Source organism: Gavialis gangeticus, unplaced genomic scaffold (genome assembly GCF_001723915.1).
Source record: "Gavialis gangeticus isolate Ggan-Ray unplaced genomic scaffold, GavGan_comp1, whole genome shotgun sequence".
Lineage (NCBI taxonomy): Eukaryota > Metazoa > Chordata > Crocodylia > Gavialidae > Gavialis > Gavialis gangeticus.
In genome coordinates this window covers 113,329,397-113,344,046 of record NW_017729022.1, presented here as the reverse complement: position 1 = coordinate 113,344,046, position 14,650 = coordinate 113,329,397, and the positions used below count along the sequence as shown (strand labels likewise).

At 41.2% G+C, this 14,650-nt stretch overlaps 1 protein-coding gene across 2 annotated transcripts in view; it reads right to left on the bottom strand.

The window, feature by feature from the left end:
* The window catches only part of VWF (von Willebrand factor), a 271,611-nt gene extending 263,774 nt beyond the window's left edge, over positions 1-7,837 (bottom strand). Inside the window, exons 1-5 of one of the 2 annotated variants that reach the window (XM_019515998.1) lie at positions 7,726-7,837; positions 5,657-5,711; positions 4,047-4,220; positions 2,655-2,757; positions 2,366-2,574 (exon numbers count right to left, since the gene is read on the bottom strand). In XM_019515998.1, the coding sequence (XP_019371543.1) occupies positions 2,366-2,574; positions 2,655-2,757; positions 4,047-4,220; positions 5,657-5,711 (541 nt within the window). In that variant the 5' untranslated portion in view covers positions 7,726-7,837. The remainder of the gene's footprint in view (positions 1-2,365; positions 2,575-2,654; positions 2,758-4,046; positions 4,221-5,656; positions 5,712-7,725) is intronic. The other variant, XM_019515997.1, reaches the window with a different exon arrangement.
* Positions 7,838-14,650: the final 6,813 nt, after the last annotated feature.

Genomic DNA, 14,650 nt, shown 5'->3' with positions numbered 1-14,650 from the left:
CCCACTGTTACTATAACCAAAATAGATGGCAACACAACTTCCTAGCCTCAGATCCACAGATCATATTCTTGCTTCCCTCACATCACTTTATCAATCCTAGAAAAGGGCCCCCGAGTCCAACGCCAGTTCTGAAACCTATAGAAACTGTGGCATGATGAGTTAGAGCAGTCCCCCTAACAGAACAGACATTTGCCTATTGGGTTTGGGGTGGGGGAGAGGCACGGGGTAAACCAAGCTCCACTTCAGACTGGCTGCCTTGCTTGATCAGCTCTGAAGCACTGCCCCCCCCACACACCGCTCCAGTGCTACCTGCAGGATGGGATGGGGGATAAGTGTGGAAGAGTGAGCTGTGGGTTGGCATTTGCCTGGCCTGAGCTGGGGGGGCGGGAAGGGGGGGCTTGAGGGGCCATGAGGCAGGAGGGTCTCCAATCCACCCCCCACTCCACCTCAGGCCAGGGAAACTTCAGCCCACACCGCTCTTCCACCCCACCAATTCCTGCAGGCAGCACTTGGCATGGGGCTGGTCTCCATCAGCCCAGCCCCATCATATGATAGACTGATCCTAGGGAACAAAAGTTCCCTAAGGCGCTTTGAAGCAGAGAGCCTTCGTCTGATCCCTCATCCACTTTTAAAGCACTCTGCAGCTGTGCACATGTGTCACGGCATGGCTGCACAGCACTTGCAGGGTGCCAATAGCATGACAAATGTATCTTCTGTCTGAGCCAAAGGGATCCCTCAGCTCCACAAGGACAAGCTTTTGTGTGGAAAAAGGGCGGACACAGGAATGGAATAGGAACCTTCAGAGACATATCACCTGAGGGAGCTAGGCAAAGGGCCCAAAAGATTACCCTTCCCTTTTGCAGATATCCTAGCCCCCTTTTCCCCAGCCCCAAAAGTTGGAAAGAACACATCTCTTGACTTCTCTACACTTGTGGAAACCCTACTTGTACCCTACCCAGCTGCCCAATATGTGGAAAAATTAGAAATTCTTTGTAAATCCACTCACTCCCTTTTGATTCCTGCTCCACCCAAAGATTAAAATCAACTCTCTGGCAATGGCAGCAGTATTTCTGGTCATGAAGCTCTGAGGGAGTCAATTAACTTCCTGACTCATTATAAATCTACCTGATCGTTTCTAAACTCTTCATTCTGCAGGTGTTAATGACCCTCTCCCTTTTTTAATGGTCTTGATGTTCCACCAATAAAGTCATTTTTTCTGCAATTCTGCTGTGCTATTAACAGCTCCTGGTAATGCAACTGGCATTTCATAGCCCTGCAGAATGTTTTCAACTCTACCTAAAAACCATTAACTCAGGTGTGTAAATAATTTTCAGAGAAGCATTGGATGCACTGCCAAGATGCTCAAGAAGCCTAGACTTTGTTTCCTGAATATGAAAAAGAGATGTACGTCTAATTATAATCACTACAAGACTAATGAAATGACACCTTTTTATTATTTTTGCCTAATTTGTTGTGTTTTTCTACATTATGTATAATATAGCAAATTAATGTATATTCCAATAAAGTTATATTTGCTTTTGCTTCAATCTTAAATCTGAATTATATAGCTCTAGGCCCTTACCATATTAGTAAAGCTTCTAGTTTCTATTTAACTGGAGAAAAATATATTGTATTACATGATGATGTACCAAACCATTTGCACGCAACTTTTCAAAATCCTATATTCACTCATGATCATATAGCCCTTACTTTCAGTATTATCTTTCAGGGCCCAACATCTATAAACAGAGACATCCCTAAGGGTGTGCGGAGCCTGGAGCATATCAGCCCATGTGGGGCCGGGGGGTGGTGAGTGAGGGGGTGGCAAGCGGCTGGATGCAAGGAGAGGGGGGGGGGGGGGGAAGGCGGCGGGATGCAGGGAGATGGGGTGGGGGGGAGTCGAGCAGCTGAAGCCCAGAGTGGGGGAGTTGGGGAGGGTGGCAAGTAGCCAGAGCTGAAGCTGGCAGCGCACGGCAGCCCCGGCAAAGCTGGCGGCAGCAGGGCCTGTACAGCACTGTCTGCAGGGCCCAGGGCAGTCGCCCCGATTCAGCCCCCCAGGGACAGCCCTATCTATAAAAACCACTAATTTAGAGCCCTTTGTGTTACTGAGGGATAAGACCTGAACCTAATTAATTTTAAAGAGAAAAGGAAGAAGAAAAGACTAAATGATTAAGTCCTATAACTTATTAGCACATCAAAATGCAGTCCTATTAGATTATCTTTTTGCTAAATTAACAATATTAGCTATTATTAATTTTTATTATTATTATTATTACTATTATTATATTAGTGCCATGTTGTAGAATCTATCTTACTTGGGGCTCTTGGAGTATATATCAGAAAGTCACGCAAACATTAGTCTTACCTTCTTGAGTCCTGAAGTCATCTTCAGCAAAGCTATTAAAGTCACCACAAAGACCACAGGTTTTATTGTAATGTTTATCTTCAAGCAGTATCTGAATATTGCCACTGATATCAATCTTTACCACAAAGCCATGCTCCTCACTGGATAACTTATAGTAACCTGCCTCATTCTCTAGATGTATCCCATGGGAAGCAAAGGGCATGGAAATCCTGTGAAGAAAAATAAAGATTTCTCAGAATGTGGCATGCAAATAACATGCATCCGCATCATTTGCTAATTCAATATCTACCTTTTGTCTCCCTGGGTCACAGTTCCATCTATAGAGAAGCGAATGTCAAAATATTCTCCAAGATACACAGAGAAGCCATTCCTCCTTCCATGCTGGTAATTACCTGCAAGGAACCAAGAGATTATTTTCTCACTTTTAATAAATTGAGCTTCCTAAATTTGATTGTTCTTCTCAAGAGTATTCATATTTTATATGTATATGATCTTTCCAAGATCATTATTGGTAAATTGTTTGCATTAGCCACCACTCATAGCTGAATTGAGATCAAGGTGCTGTTCTGTCAGACATTAGACAAATATATTATAGTTTCATAGTTTTATATATGTTAGGGTCAGAAGGGACCTATTAGATCATTGAGTCTGACCCCCTGCCCTGGGCAGGAATGAGTGCTGGGGTCAGATGATCCCAGCCAGGTGTCTGTCCAATCTCCTTTTAAACACCTCCAAGGAAGGGGACAGCACCACCTCCTTTGGAAGCTTATTCCACATTTTGGCAACCCTCACTGTAAACAGTTTTTTCCTGATGTCCAATCTGAATTTGCTCTCTTCCAGTTTGTGGCCATTATTTCTAGTTACCCTGCCAGGCACCTGGGTAAACATTGTATCCCCTATTTCTTGCTGACAGACAAAACGGCAATAGGGTCAATTCCTGAGTCAACAGGATTACCTGCAATGCAGCAAGTCTTTCACAGATTGGGAACACACTACCCGGTGCTTCAAGGGCTTCTTTTGTATTCCACCAATTACTATTTAATGTAAAAGGCAATCCTGGAAGCAGGGATGGGAATATAGGACTCCCCCTTCCCGGTAAATGTCCATGTCACTAGATTACAGTCACGTATTCTCCTTCGCTCTATCTTTGGCTCCATGAACCTACTTTCTTTTTCACAATTGGCCACAGGGGTGAAGATTACCTCTTCTATCCCACCCTAGCTCATAGCCTGGTGGTTGGGGCACTACTCTCCGATGAGGTCAGAGATGTGGGTTTGAACCCCAACACAGTGAAGCCATAAAACCTGGGTCTTCTGTTCCCTGGCCCAGGGCCCTAAAGCACTCACCTATGCTAGCAAAGATTGGCACCATCCCAGAAGGTTGTGCTTTAAAACAGTGTTTCTCAATCCATGGGTCACAAGATTATATGCAAGGATTACAAACAAATGTTAAAAAAAAAAATGGATCAAACTTTAAAAATGGATTCTCCTTTAAAGGAGAAAAACATGGGAAACCATGGCCTTTCCCTTGTAGGCTTTCAGTTTCAGCCTGCATGCGGCTGCCTGCACTAAGCACTGTGCTAGGATCCTGCCTCCTGTTTTGAGAGAGTTCAGCAGCGAAGGATGCTACAGCACAAAAATCTTGTGGACTTGCTGCTTCTGACCCCCTGCTTCAGGCTCACCTAGGACTGTGAAGGAATGCTTGTAACAGTCTGTGGCCAGGATGTAACTGCAGTCCCCGGCAAAGTCATAAAAAGACTCATCAAATGTTTCAATGTGAGCATCTCCAAAAAGGCTGCAGCGGGAAGCTGATGGCTCCTCTGTTCTTCCTTCTGCTGAGAAAGAAGTTGATGATCCTGGATATCAACAAAAAAAATGTTACTTGTAAAGTAAAGCAAATCATTTTATGTTCTCTGTGGAACAGGTCTTTAGCTGATGTAAATTAGGACTGCTCCACTGGCTACCACATGCTCTTAAAAGTCACTTGGCTAGATTGTCAGATGACATAAATTAGCCAAAAGCCTTGATTGACACTCAAACAATGCAATTTTACATCACTTTCACCCACTCCTAAGTAAGATTATACCTACTAAGCATCTGACCATATTCTACACATGGTCTGAGCCTATTATTCAGGCAGTTTCCTAAAGGGAATTCTAGGCTTAGCCCAATAACCAGTGACATGCACTTGCAATACATGCATACACACATACCACACTTACACAAATATTATTTTCATTCTAGCCAGGATCCTGAATATATTTAAAAGAACACATCAAAATATAGTTGAAAATGTACGTGCTAGGAACTCGAGACCAGAGTAGATAGCTGGCGGCAGTGCAAGAACTAAGGAAATGCCTATTATAAACATTTGGGCCCCAATCTTTAACTTCAGCAACATTCCAGCTGAAGGAATTAGGCCAAATTCTTCAGAAAAGCACACTGCTGCCCAAGTAATGGGAAAAGGAATTGCCCAGTCCCTAGCAACGTTTTCCTTGAATATCTGTTCCAATTTCAGTACAGATTTGCTTTGGTTGTACTCATGCCCCTTTTGCATTTGCTGGCTTAGCGTGGCAGCAGTTACAAGGCTGAGCTTGTTTCTTTATATTCAATAACATAAGGTCACATTAGGGCAATTAAACAAAACCCAGCCCTGTAAAATACTTCACACAAAAGAACTCCATTGATTTTAGTGGATCTCTGCATGGTTTCAAGTATCTTCCTGTGTAGGGGTGTAGGTTGTGCACTGTAATTTGCTGAGCTTGAGAACCAAGTGACCTAAGTTTAGGAGCTACTGAGGACTTTAAACTGCTTTTGAAGTCACTCCAGTTTAAAGTCACTGACTTTAATTTTTAAATAGCTCACATGCCTGATACAGCAATATAAATATATACACTATGATAATCTAAGCGAGTGCATGCTTAAATTGGAACTGTTTTTCTTAAACCAAACACCCCATTCATTCATGATTTAGGGCTTGACCTGGCCGGGCAATGGGGTCTAAAGCTATTAGGCCTCTTTGCCTTCACGGAGTCCAAATACAAATCAACAGGGTACCATAAAAATACAAGGTGTTGTTCATTTGAACCTTACTGTCTTCAATGAGGATCTTTATGAGTGCAGTGTTTTGCAGGACAGTAAACAACAACATTGTCTGTTACCTCCCACACTAATGGGATTCTTATTTGAGAAAGGAAGGCAGGATTGTAAAGGGAATAAGTTAAAACAGCCATAAAAGGAATTTTTAAGAAGTCCAATGTTTGCTAGTATTAGAAATAAGATGCCTTCTTACCCGATGTTAGTATGGGCAGAACCAACTGCATTAACAGGACCAAGAAATGGATCATCTAGTAAAATAAGAAGACAAATATAAAAATATTCTTTGTCAGTGTTTAACATGCTGAAAACGGCAGGCTGTTTCCCTGAGCTCATTGTGAACCTCACCAGCCTTCCATATTCTTCCTCAATATTTAATGAATTGGAGATTCTACCCAATACTGGAAAAACTGAAACAAAGTATTTCATAATATTGTCAACCTATGAATGTGTAACAGCTTCTAGTACATACAATGAGAAATAATGCACTGTGAGTCCTCAGCTCTGCCTTCCTATTGCTGCAGACAACGTCAGCTATCGCTCCCTGAAGTAAGGTACATACATTTAGGATTTTAAATTTATCTGGGTGCTTCTCACAGGCTTTAAAAGTTTCACAACATGCAGAACACACAACAAATCATTACAATATTTTAAAACCCTTTGATAAGTGTTTAAGTTACCAGTTACAAGGCAGTGTAGACAGAGACCCAACTAGGTCCTGTGAAGGGCTACAATGAGTACCATAGGGGTCTGTCTCCAGAGATAAGCCTTTAGAGGACACAAACCTGGAGCAAAATCCTGGCTTCATCCAAGCCAGCTGAAGTTTTACTATTCATTTTGACAGAGCCAGCATTTCACCCCTTGTCTCTGTGTCTGTGAATCACTAGCCATACTGTCAAAGATGATAAAAATATATGCAAGCTGCACCTATCAAAAGAGTTAGGAATGCATTCATTCTGTGACTAGAGGTTACTAGGTGATGGATAAGAACAAAATGGTGGTAACAACCATCTCTCCCTTTCCATGGTCACTGCAGTAGTGACCCAGCCTCTCTTAAGGAAGTGTTGCTGTGTGCTAGGGCATCTGGTCTCTGCTCCTATTTCACACTTCTTTAGATCTGATCAAGAGATCAGACCAAAGGAAGTGGTGCTCGCTCCTACCCTGGGGGTCTTCAAAAGGAGGCTAGATAATCACCTTGCCGGGGTTGTTTGACCCCAGTACTCTTTCCTGCCCAAGGCAGGGGGGTCAGACTCAATGATCTGCTCAGGTCCCTTCCAACCCTACCAACTATGAAACTATGAAAATGTAATTCTACCAGCCACCTTAAAACATCATACATATTGGGATCCAATATATACAATCAACAAATCAAACCTATATTTCTATCCAAAAAAACAAGTAAAGCCCTACTGAAAAGTAGAATGTACTCATTGGGTCAAATTTTGCTTTTATTTGATGTGGGTGCAATCCCTTTGACTTCTTTTCCATGGCTGCAGTTCCCATGAAAATCAATAGGAGTTACACCTGTGGAACTTAGAACCGACTGTCTCACTTTATTTACAGATAAAAAGGAAGGAAGAACCTGTGGAAGATGCTGGTGTCTATGACACTGTTGGTACCTATAAAGACAAAGCTCCTCCAGGATGCCATAATAAAAGCTACAGCATAAACAATTAAACGGAACAGATTTTTTTTTTTAAACACAGGAAGCAATAGAAGTTATTGAAGATTAAGCATGCAGTAATATATTTTTTTTAAATCAGTGCATTTATATATCATTGCAGCAGTTGGCAACCTATGTTCCATAGGCCAGATCTAGCCTATGGTGCCATCTAATCTGACATATGGAAGTGGGGCTTCAGTGGCAAACACTTTCAGCATGCCACTGCAGGGAGAACCAGCAGTGGCTTGGTCCTAGCATTCACCTGTCCTCCCACCTCTGACCCAAGCTGGATCATTCCAGCTCACAGCCTAAAAAGATTGCTCTATTGCATTATTTTATTGTCTCCTTCTCTAAATGATAGCAAGAAAAGCCAAAGTGATATTAGAAGGACCCCTGTAGCTCCTCCACACATACACACAAGTTCCCCTCAGTTAAAAAAAACAAAAACTTGTTCCCTTCCAAACTCTTAATTCCTGAGATATAATTTGCTGTAAGTTGCCACCTTATACATATCAGTTAGAGCTGCCTGATGATCACCTTACCTGGGTAATTTTACAATCAGTTTCATTAGGAAACACACACACACACACAAACACCCCTACCTTTTTCTGTGCAAAAGTTCAATTGCACAAAATAAATGGCTTCCCTGATTTCGTCTACAAGGACATTGTTCCCATCTCCTTCAAAAGGCTGAACGGGTATGGAATGGAGCTGAAATTCCTTGTTTTTATATGAGGCAGGAACTCAAGTTCATTTAAAAGGGAAGATGAAGGATAAATGTAACATCCGCCTGATTTTCAACACAATGGTGTTAAAGCCATTATCGCATAAATCTTGTCGCCTTAATTGCCAAAAAGATACAATGAGGGGAAATCGTATTAAATACTTACATGACTGATAAGTCTTTAAAATGAGTTGTGCATGTGTGAGAAAAAGAAATTTAATTAGTGGAGCTGATAAAATAGCATAACGATCTGAAAGAGGAGTGGCAAAGAGGAATATAGGACTTGCTATGCTAAAGTGCATTGATTTGTCTAGTTTCATCCTCTTACAACAAAGGCTTTGAACAAGCTAAAAAAAAAATAATTTACAGAGTTAGTCATGTCATACATACATGGTGAAGGGATGTTCAATATACAAAACAAAACAGACGTATACTTTTAATTTAAACGGCTTACTACCTGACCTCACAAACATTTATAGATAACCAAAGAAAGTCAACTGCATGCATAAGTGTTTACAGTATTGGGGCCCTATTTGAACTGAGAAAAACAACGCTCTGAAAGAACAAAAATAAGGTTGCCTGAGAGAATACAGAATGTGTGTGTGCATGTCTCTTGTGTACAAGCACCAGTAGTTCTGAGGATAAATTGGCTACTGTCTGCACACAGTTCGTAGGAGAGCCAAGGTACAGAAAATAAAAGCCTCAGAATTTCATCAGAACTTGTGCTAGAAGTGATATCTTTTATTAGACCGTCTAGATTTCTGCAAAAAAAATTCTTTAATTGCAAGCTTTCAGGCACAAGAACCCTTCTTCAGGCATAGGAGAAAAGATAGCATTTGCATCAAGGTATATTCCTTCTTGACCCTAAAAGAGAATCAGTTTAGTCCTTGAAGCATGTTCTTTAACTTTTTTCATGATCACTTATTTATTTTGTGGAGCTATGAACTTTGCTCCTTCAACTTGCACACGTTTTTCATAAAAGCTGCATGACAAAATACTTCACAGGTATTATAACTGATATATCAGTTATAAAGTAAAGAAAAATCACCCAGGTCATTTTCCCCTCCATGAGAAGCCTGCAGAGAAGACTTTTGGGTACAAACCCACCACCATGACTGTCTTACTCGTAGCTCCATTTCCCATTTACCTAATAGGGATGGGATTTACTTCCAATTCCATTCCATGGAAAAGATGTGTTCAAACTGACAGGGCTGCAAGGAAATAGTCTGGATTTCTTAATTGTTTACATCCTGTCTCTTTCATGGTTGATTTCATTTCAAGGGGAAAATATTGTTGAATGTTGTTCTTGTTTTTGGACTTAGATTATATTAAAGCCCAAATGGAAATGCCTCTGAGGATGTCAGCCTTGGTGATTCAGGGACCTCTAGAGAGATGTTCCCAGCCTTTCTTTACAAGGTGGAAAGCCCAGGAATCAACCAATGAGACTGGGAAGAGTAAAGAGCCTCCCACCACATTCTCCCCCTTCAGGGGTAAACCTTGCAATGCCTAACCATATGTACCCATCTCTTCCTTTCAGCAAGCTTTCTAACTAACATATATATGCCTTTCAGCAAATGAATGTGTGTGGGGTAGTTTGTTTTAATCTTCTGGATTGGCACTCAGACAAGACAGTGTGTCAGGTTTTTGAGAATATAAACCCCATCCCTTTCTTGTTGTAATATGACAATGTCCTTCACATTTTAAAAAAAGTCATTTATTTTCTTTTTTGGACACAGGATTGTATCACCCAACATACTGACTGGTGCTTTCCTTTGATACCTTTTGAGGTGTTCATTTTAATGCTTTTGCATTAACCTCTTCCCTGTTCTCCCAGTAGGCATCTGTCTGTCTCACAAAACAACAGAATTACACCAAGTGAGACATCTTTCAAGTGAGGATTACATTCAGGAGCTGATAAAGTGAAGGTGGAGTGACCTCTCCCCACCAGCATCCCCCTCTTTGGCTCCTTGATGTAATCCAAAGGAAAAGTAAGTTCCAGTATGTTTGGCACCAGCTTGGCCGGGTTGTCCTAGGGAGGACAGAGTCGAGTCCAAGGAAAGACAGAAGGAACTGGAATGGCACAACTAAGACTGTTTGGACTCCACTCTCATGGAAAATAAAGCAAGTGAGCTTCTAGCCCCTGAGTTCTACCAAAGCTCTAAACTACATAGCAGACTGACACAAATAAAAGGGTACTTTCAGAAAGACCTTCATCCTGCAACTGATTGGGTATTGCTCCACCTGTCCTAAACCTCAGACCCACATGCTTTCAACTGCAGATTCAGACCCTCGGGCTATATCAATGCAATCGTTTAGGAATCTTGGTACTAATGCTAAAAGGAGTTAGCTAAGGAGTCCTAGACATGTTGAATCCTGTTGTTAAGTATGCTAGAGACATTAAGGAGCGGCATAGACAAAGAAAACTAGTTGAGCTTGCCACAGGATGGACAAAACTTCCTTTGTTTGGTCCCTGGCTCAGTTTTTCCAATAAGAAAGGAAGCGATGATTAAAGAGAATGTTTATTGGCTGATGCTGTGTACTGCTCCAAAATGAGACATGGGAATATTTGTGAAGACCTCACGTTTATTTTTAAAGTGTTCGTTTACTAGGAATTACACTCATTATACACACCAGGAAATATCTGAAATTACATATAAAGTGCCTGGAAACCCATTTTATGGCCGTCTCTGTGGTAATCAGATAGGATATTTGGGAAAAATTCATTTTATTACTTTGTCGCCCCTTGCCAGTAGTCCTTTCCCTTCTTTAGCAGGCTAAATATGGCAACAGCAGTAACTAGCTATATGATAAAATTATACTGACACATTACAATTATCAATGGTGTGCCAACATTATTGTGGGCATGTTACACAGATACATATACAAGTCCCTGCACTGAAGAACTTGAAACATAAGTATACAATATACAAATGAACAGGAATGGAAATAGTGCAATAATATTTATGGGTGAAAATAATGTACTAGGTCAGTGGCTCTCAACCTCTTTTAGACTCAAATATTTCTTGATAGATTCAAAGCACCTCTTGGAAAATGCCAACTTTTTCACTCAGAAATATAACAGAGTAATTCTTCATCTTCAAAGCACTCAAACCCCAACAGGTTAGCATGTTTTAACACTATGGATTCCAGTTTGAAATTGCTGGATTTATTATGTGAATCATGTTTGCATACATAGCAGGGTGCTGCAACATCCTGACTGAGCATCACTGCATTAGACGCAACATAGCTTCATCTTTCAAAAAACAAGTAAGGCCTGGTCCATGGCTCACTGAAGTGTCCCATTAACTTCAACAAGAGATCCATTTTACCTAAAATGTGAGCCCTGCCACATTAATTGAAATTTAGGTGAAAAATCAAAGAAAAGATAATGGAACAGACAACGTACCATGGGAAGATGTTTCTCAGTGGGTTACCAAAGCAACTGGCATTAGACCTTAACACATTTAACTTTTATGCTAATTAATTAAGAGTGGGGAGCAGGGTATATAGATGCTAATAGTTAAACTAAATGGGGAGGGGTCACTGCAGACTCAGATGAAGGCAGAAACCTAGCATAAAAAAGTAAGGAGTGCTGTGAAAGCATTACAGATAAACCCACTAGTATGTAGTACAGTTAGCAATGAGGTGGAGGGCAAGCAACTAAAGGATTTACTTACATAGGAAAGCATTTCTCAGTGTAGCATCAGGTATGACTCTGAAGTGAAATAGCAATAAAACCCCTGTGTAAACACACTTATCTCAGCATGACAATCCCCCCCACCACCCACCCAGATTAGAAAGGGGCTTAAAATAGACTGACAAAGCTACCCATATACACTGAAACAAAGTGGTCCCTTGGGAAAAGGGGGCAGGGGAAAGGAGTGTGACTCAAAGGTCTTCCTCAGCCTAGCAGCCCAGAGCATGAGTTGCTTCTGTAGCCAACATCACACAAGGGCAAGATATGGTCAGCATCATGTCCAGCTCCCCACCTGAACAACCAGGTGCCCATTTACAGGTGGGTCAACTGGAGATGGTCTTTTGCCCAAGTCCAGAGTACAGCTTGAACTCGTGGAAATAAGACAAAACACCCTTACTGGTCACATCAGGGTAAGTAAATCTGCCTCATACAGAAAAGCCCTAAATGAAAGTCCTCTTAAACAAATCTATTTTAATACTTATGGGGAAATAATCCATTTACAGATATTTAAGGGAAGGGGAGACTCTCAGAAAGCAGTAATGGCTGAAAGAGGCCTGCGACTGGGAGAATAGCAGTATGAATAAGTATTAGTAGTGCAATATAATAGTACAGAAGTAGTCTATAATTTAGGGCTGCACATAAAGACACATGACATCACTAAGCAGTACCATAAAAGGCTTCGTTTGTCCTGGGGATATGTCCTCAAGGGAGTGGCATGCATCCTCTGGACCAGTAGTCAGCAAACTTTTTGTGGCAGTGAGCCAAAAATGACCTGGCTCAGATCTGAGACAGGCCAACAGAGACCGGGCTGCTGCCACTGCTTCTGCCTGCTAGCCAGCTGCAGCACAGCATGGGCAAAGGCAAAGGCCCTACTCCCAAAGCTCCCCTGAGGGCCACAAGCCAGATCTGGCATGCAGGCCCTAGGTTGCAAACTCCTGCTAGGCTAGTCCTAGGTTATCCATGACTTGTACCCCTTCACAGCCAGTTCTGATGGTTTTATGGATGCTTTGCACTAAAAAGCACAAAGCAGCTGGAACTAACATCAAATTTATCTCTGTGGTTGTAACATAGTTAAGCAGAGGTTCCTTAAAACAAACACACTTATGATATTGTGAGGCCTCAAGCAGACCTCAATAACTGACACTATAATACGATGCATTTGAAGTAGGCAGAAATTTTCCATTGGAAAAAAAAATATCAATATAATCCCTTCTAGCCCTGTATCAATAGCAGCTTTAGTATAGATTTTAAATCGTTGATACCACAATGTCCTCCCTGAAGTAGACTTGACAATATCCTATTTCAAAGGAACCATTGCGTTTGACTAGGAGAGGACAAGACTAGACCCAGTAATTTCCAAGTTTATTAACTCTTTCCATTTGCAACCCATCAAATCAGCAAGCCCTTTACCCATGGTTTGGACACCCCTAAAATATCTGGAAATGTCCACTGTGTGGACACACCTTATATTTAAACATGATAACACTTTACTACTCTTCCCTGTCATGATACTTGGCAATAATCCTTCAAATAAAGTTAAGCCCTCCTATTCCTAGTTGCAAAGTATCCTCCCCAAGTATCTGAACTAAGGATAGGCCTTGCAACATGCCTAGAAGTTTACCAAATTCAGGCTCTGGGGCAAGGAAATAACTCCACTGATCTCACCTATTGCAGATGGAGAGAAATTAAATGAATCATTCAGGGCTCTATAGTTTTATAGTTCAGTTCAAGATACTAGCTTTGAAGTTATACTAACTCCCAGGCCACTGCATCATCAGACCTCAGTGTTACACCTGCTCAGAATTATGCTTTGCTCTTAAGAGCCACACGGTTATTCTCATCTCCAAACTTTTGTAGGGGAAAGCAGTGAACCAGAACGAAGATAACAAGCCCATAATCCCAGGCACAGTAGTGAAGAAAACATCCTTTTCCTGAAACGAGGATATCAAAATGTCAAGTAGGAGGCAGTGTGTCATAGCTAAAGAGACAGCTTTTCAGCTAGTGTTAACTGGGATAGCTCCACAGAAATAAATGGAGCTGTACCATTCTAAATAAGCAGTGGGTCTGACCCAAAGCTTTAGAAGTCAACTCTTCCCGAAATAAACCAACTCCAGCAGTGTCACAAGACACGGAACCTTATTAATCCCATGACAAAAATATTCCATCCGTCAGAACTAGGGCTACAATTGTAAACTTTGATTCCTAATCTATTTTGCAGGGTGTCAAAACTGAAATTACCCGAAACTTCTTGGAGTCTTCATTGCCCAACCCTGCACCAGCTGAAGCTGAATTAGATATAATAAAGAAAATAAAAAATGTTCTATCTTAAGAGAAATTGTCCTGTATGTAATGTAGGTACCAGTTTGATGACAGTACTAAGACACGAATGCATTCAACCTATTTTACAGTACTAGAGTACTTGGACTCATTAAGTAATCTGGAGATCTTCATTTTTGGTCTCTTCCAGTCACAGGTTATATAGCAGATTCCTGCTATAATTTCTCCTTTGTTCTCTGTTTCTTAAGCCTTTCCTCAAAGGCTTAAACATTTACTAAGAATGAAACAATCTGCATGCAGGCACACAACCTAAGGCCTCTCTTCTCTCCTGTCATGCCTGCTTCTTCTGCTCAACATTCAGATTTCCATTTATGTGAATTCTTATTCAGTATCACTTCCAGGTCATCTTGCTTATTTCCCCGTGTGTCACATACTCATGTGTCTGTAAGCTAATGCAGCAAGGTATATTAATAGTCTTCTTTTGCCTGTTGTTCAGAACAGCCACATCTCTAGTCTGACTTGTTTATGCTGGATGGACAGGATGTGCCGGCTTTTCTGAGTTAAATGACATTTCTAAACAAAATATAAATATATACCTCCAAGTCAGCCCACTGCTCCACAATTACCCTGTGGTACTTTAAACTCAACTAGGCTATTCCAGATGGATCAAAAATTTAAGCAACCCTCTTATATTTTAGCTTCAAGAATGACGTCAATCACTAACCAATCAACCACCACAATGTCACCGTTAGGCTGGCAAAAAAATAAACACAACAGAGGAGATGCTGCCATTAGGATAATGAGAGAGAGAAACTGAATGAGGCTGTTC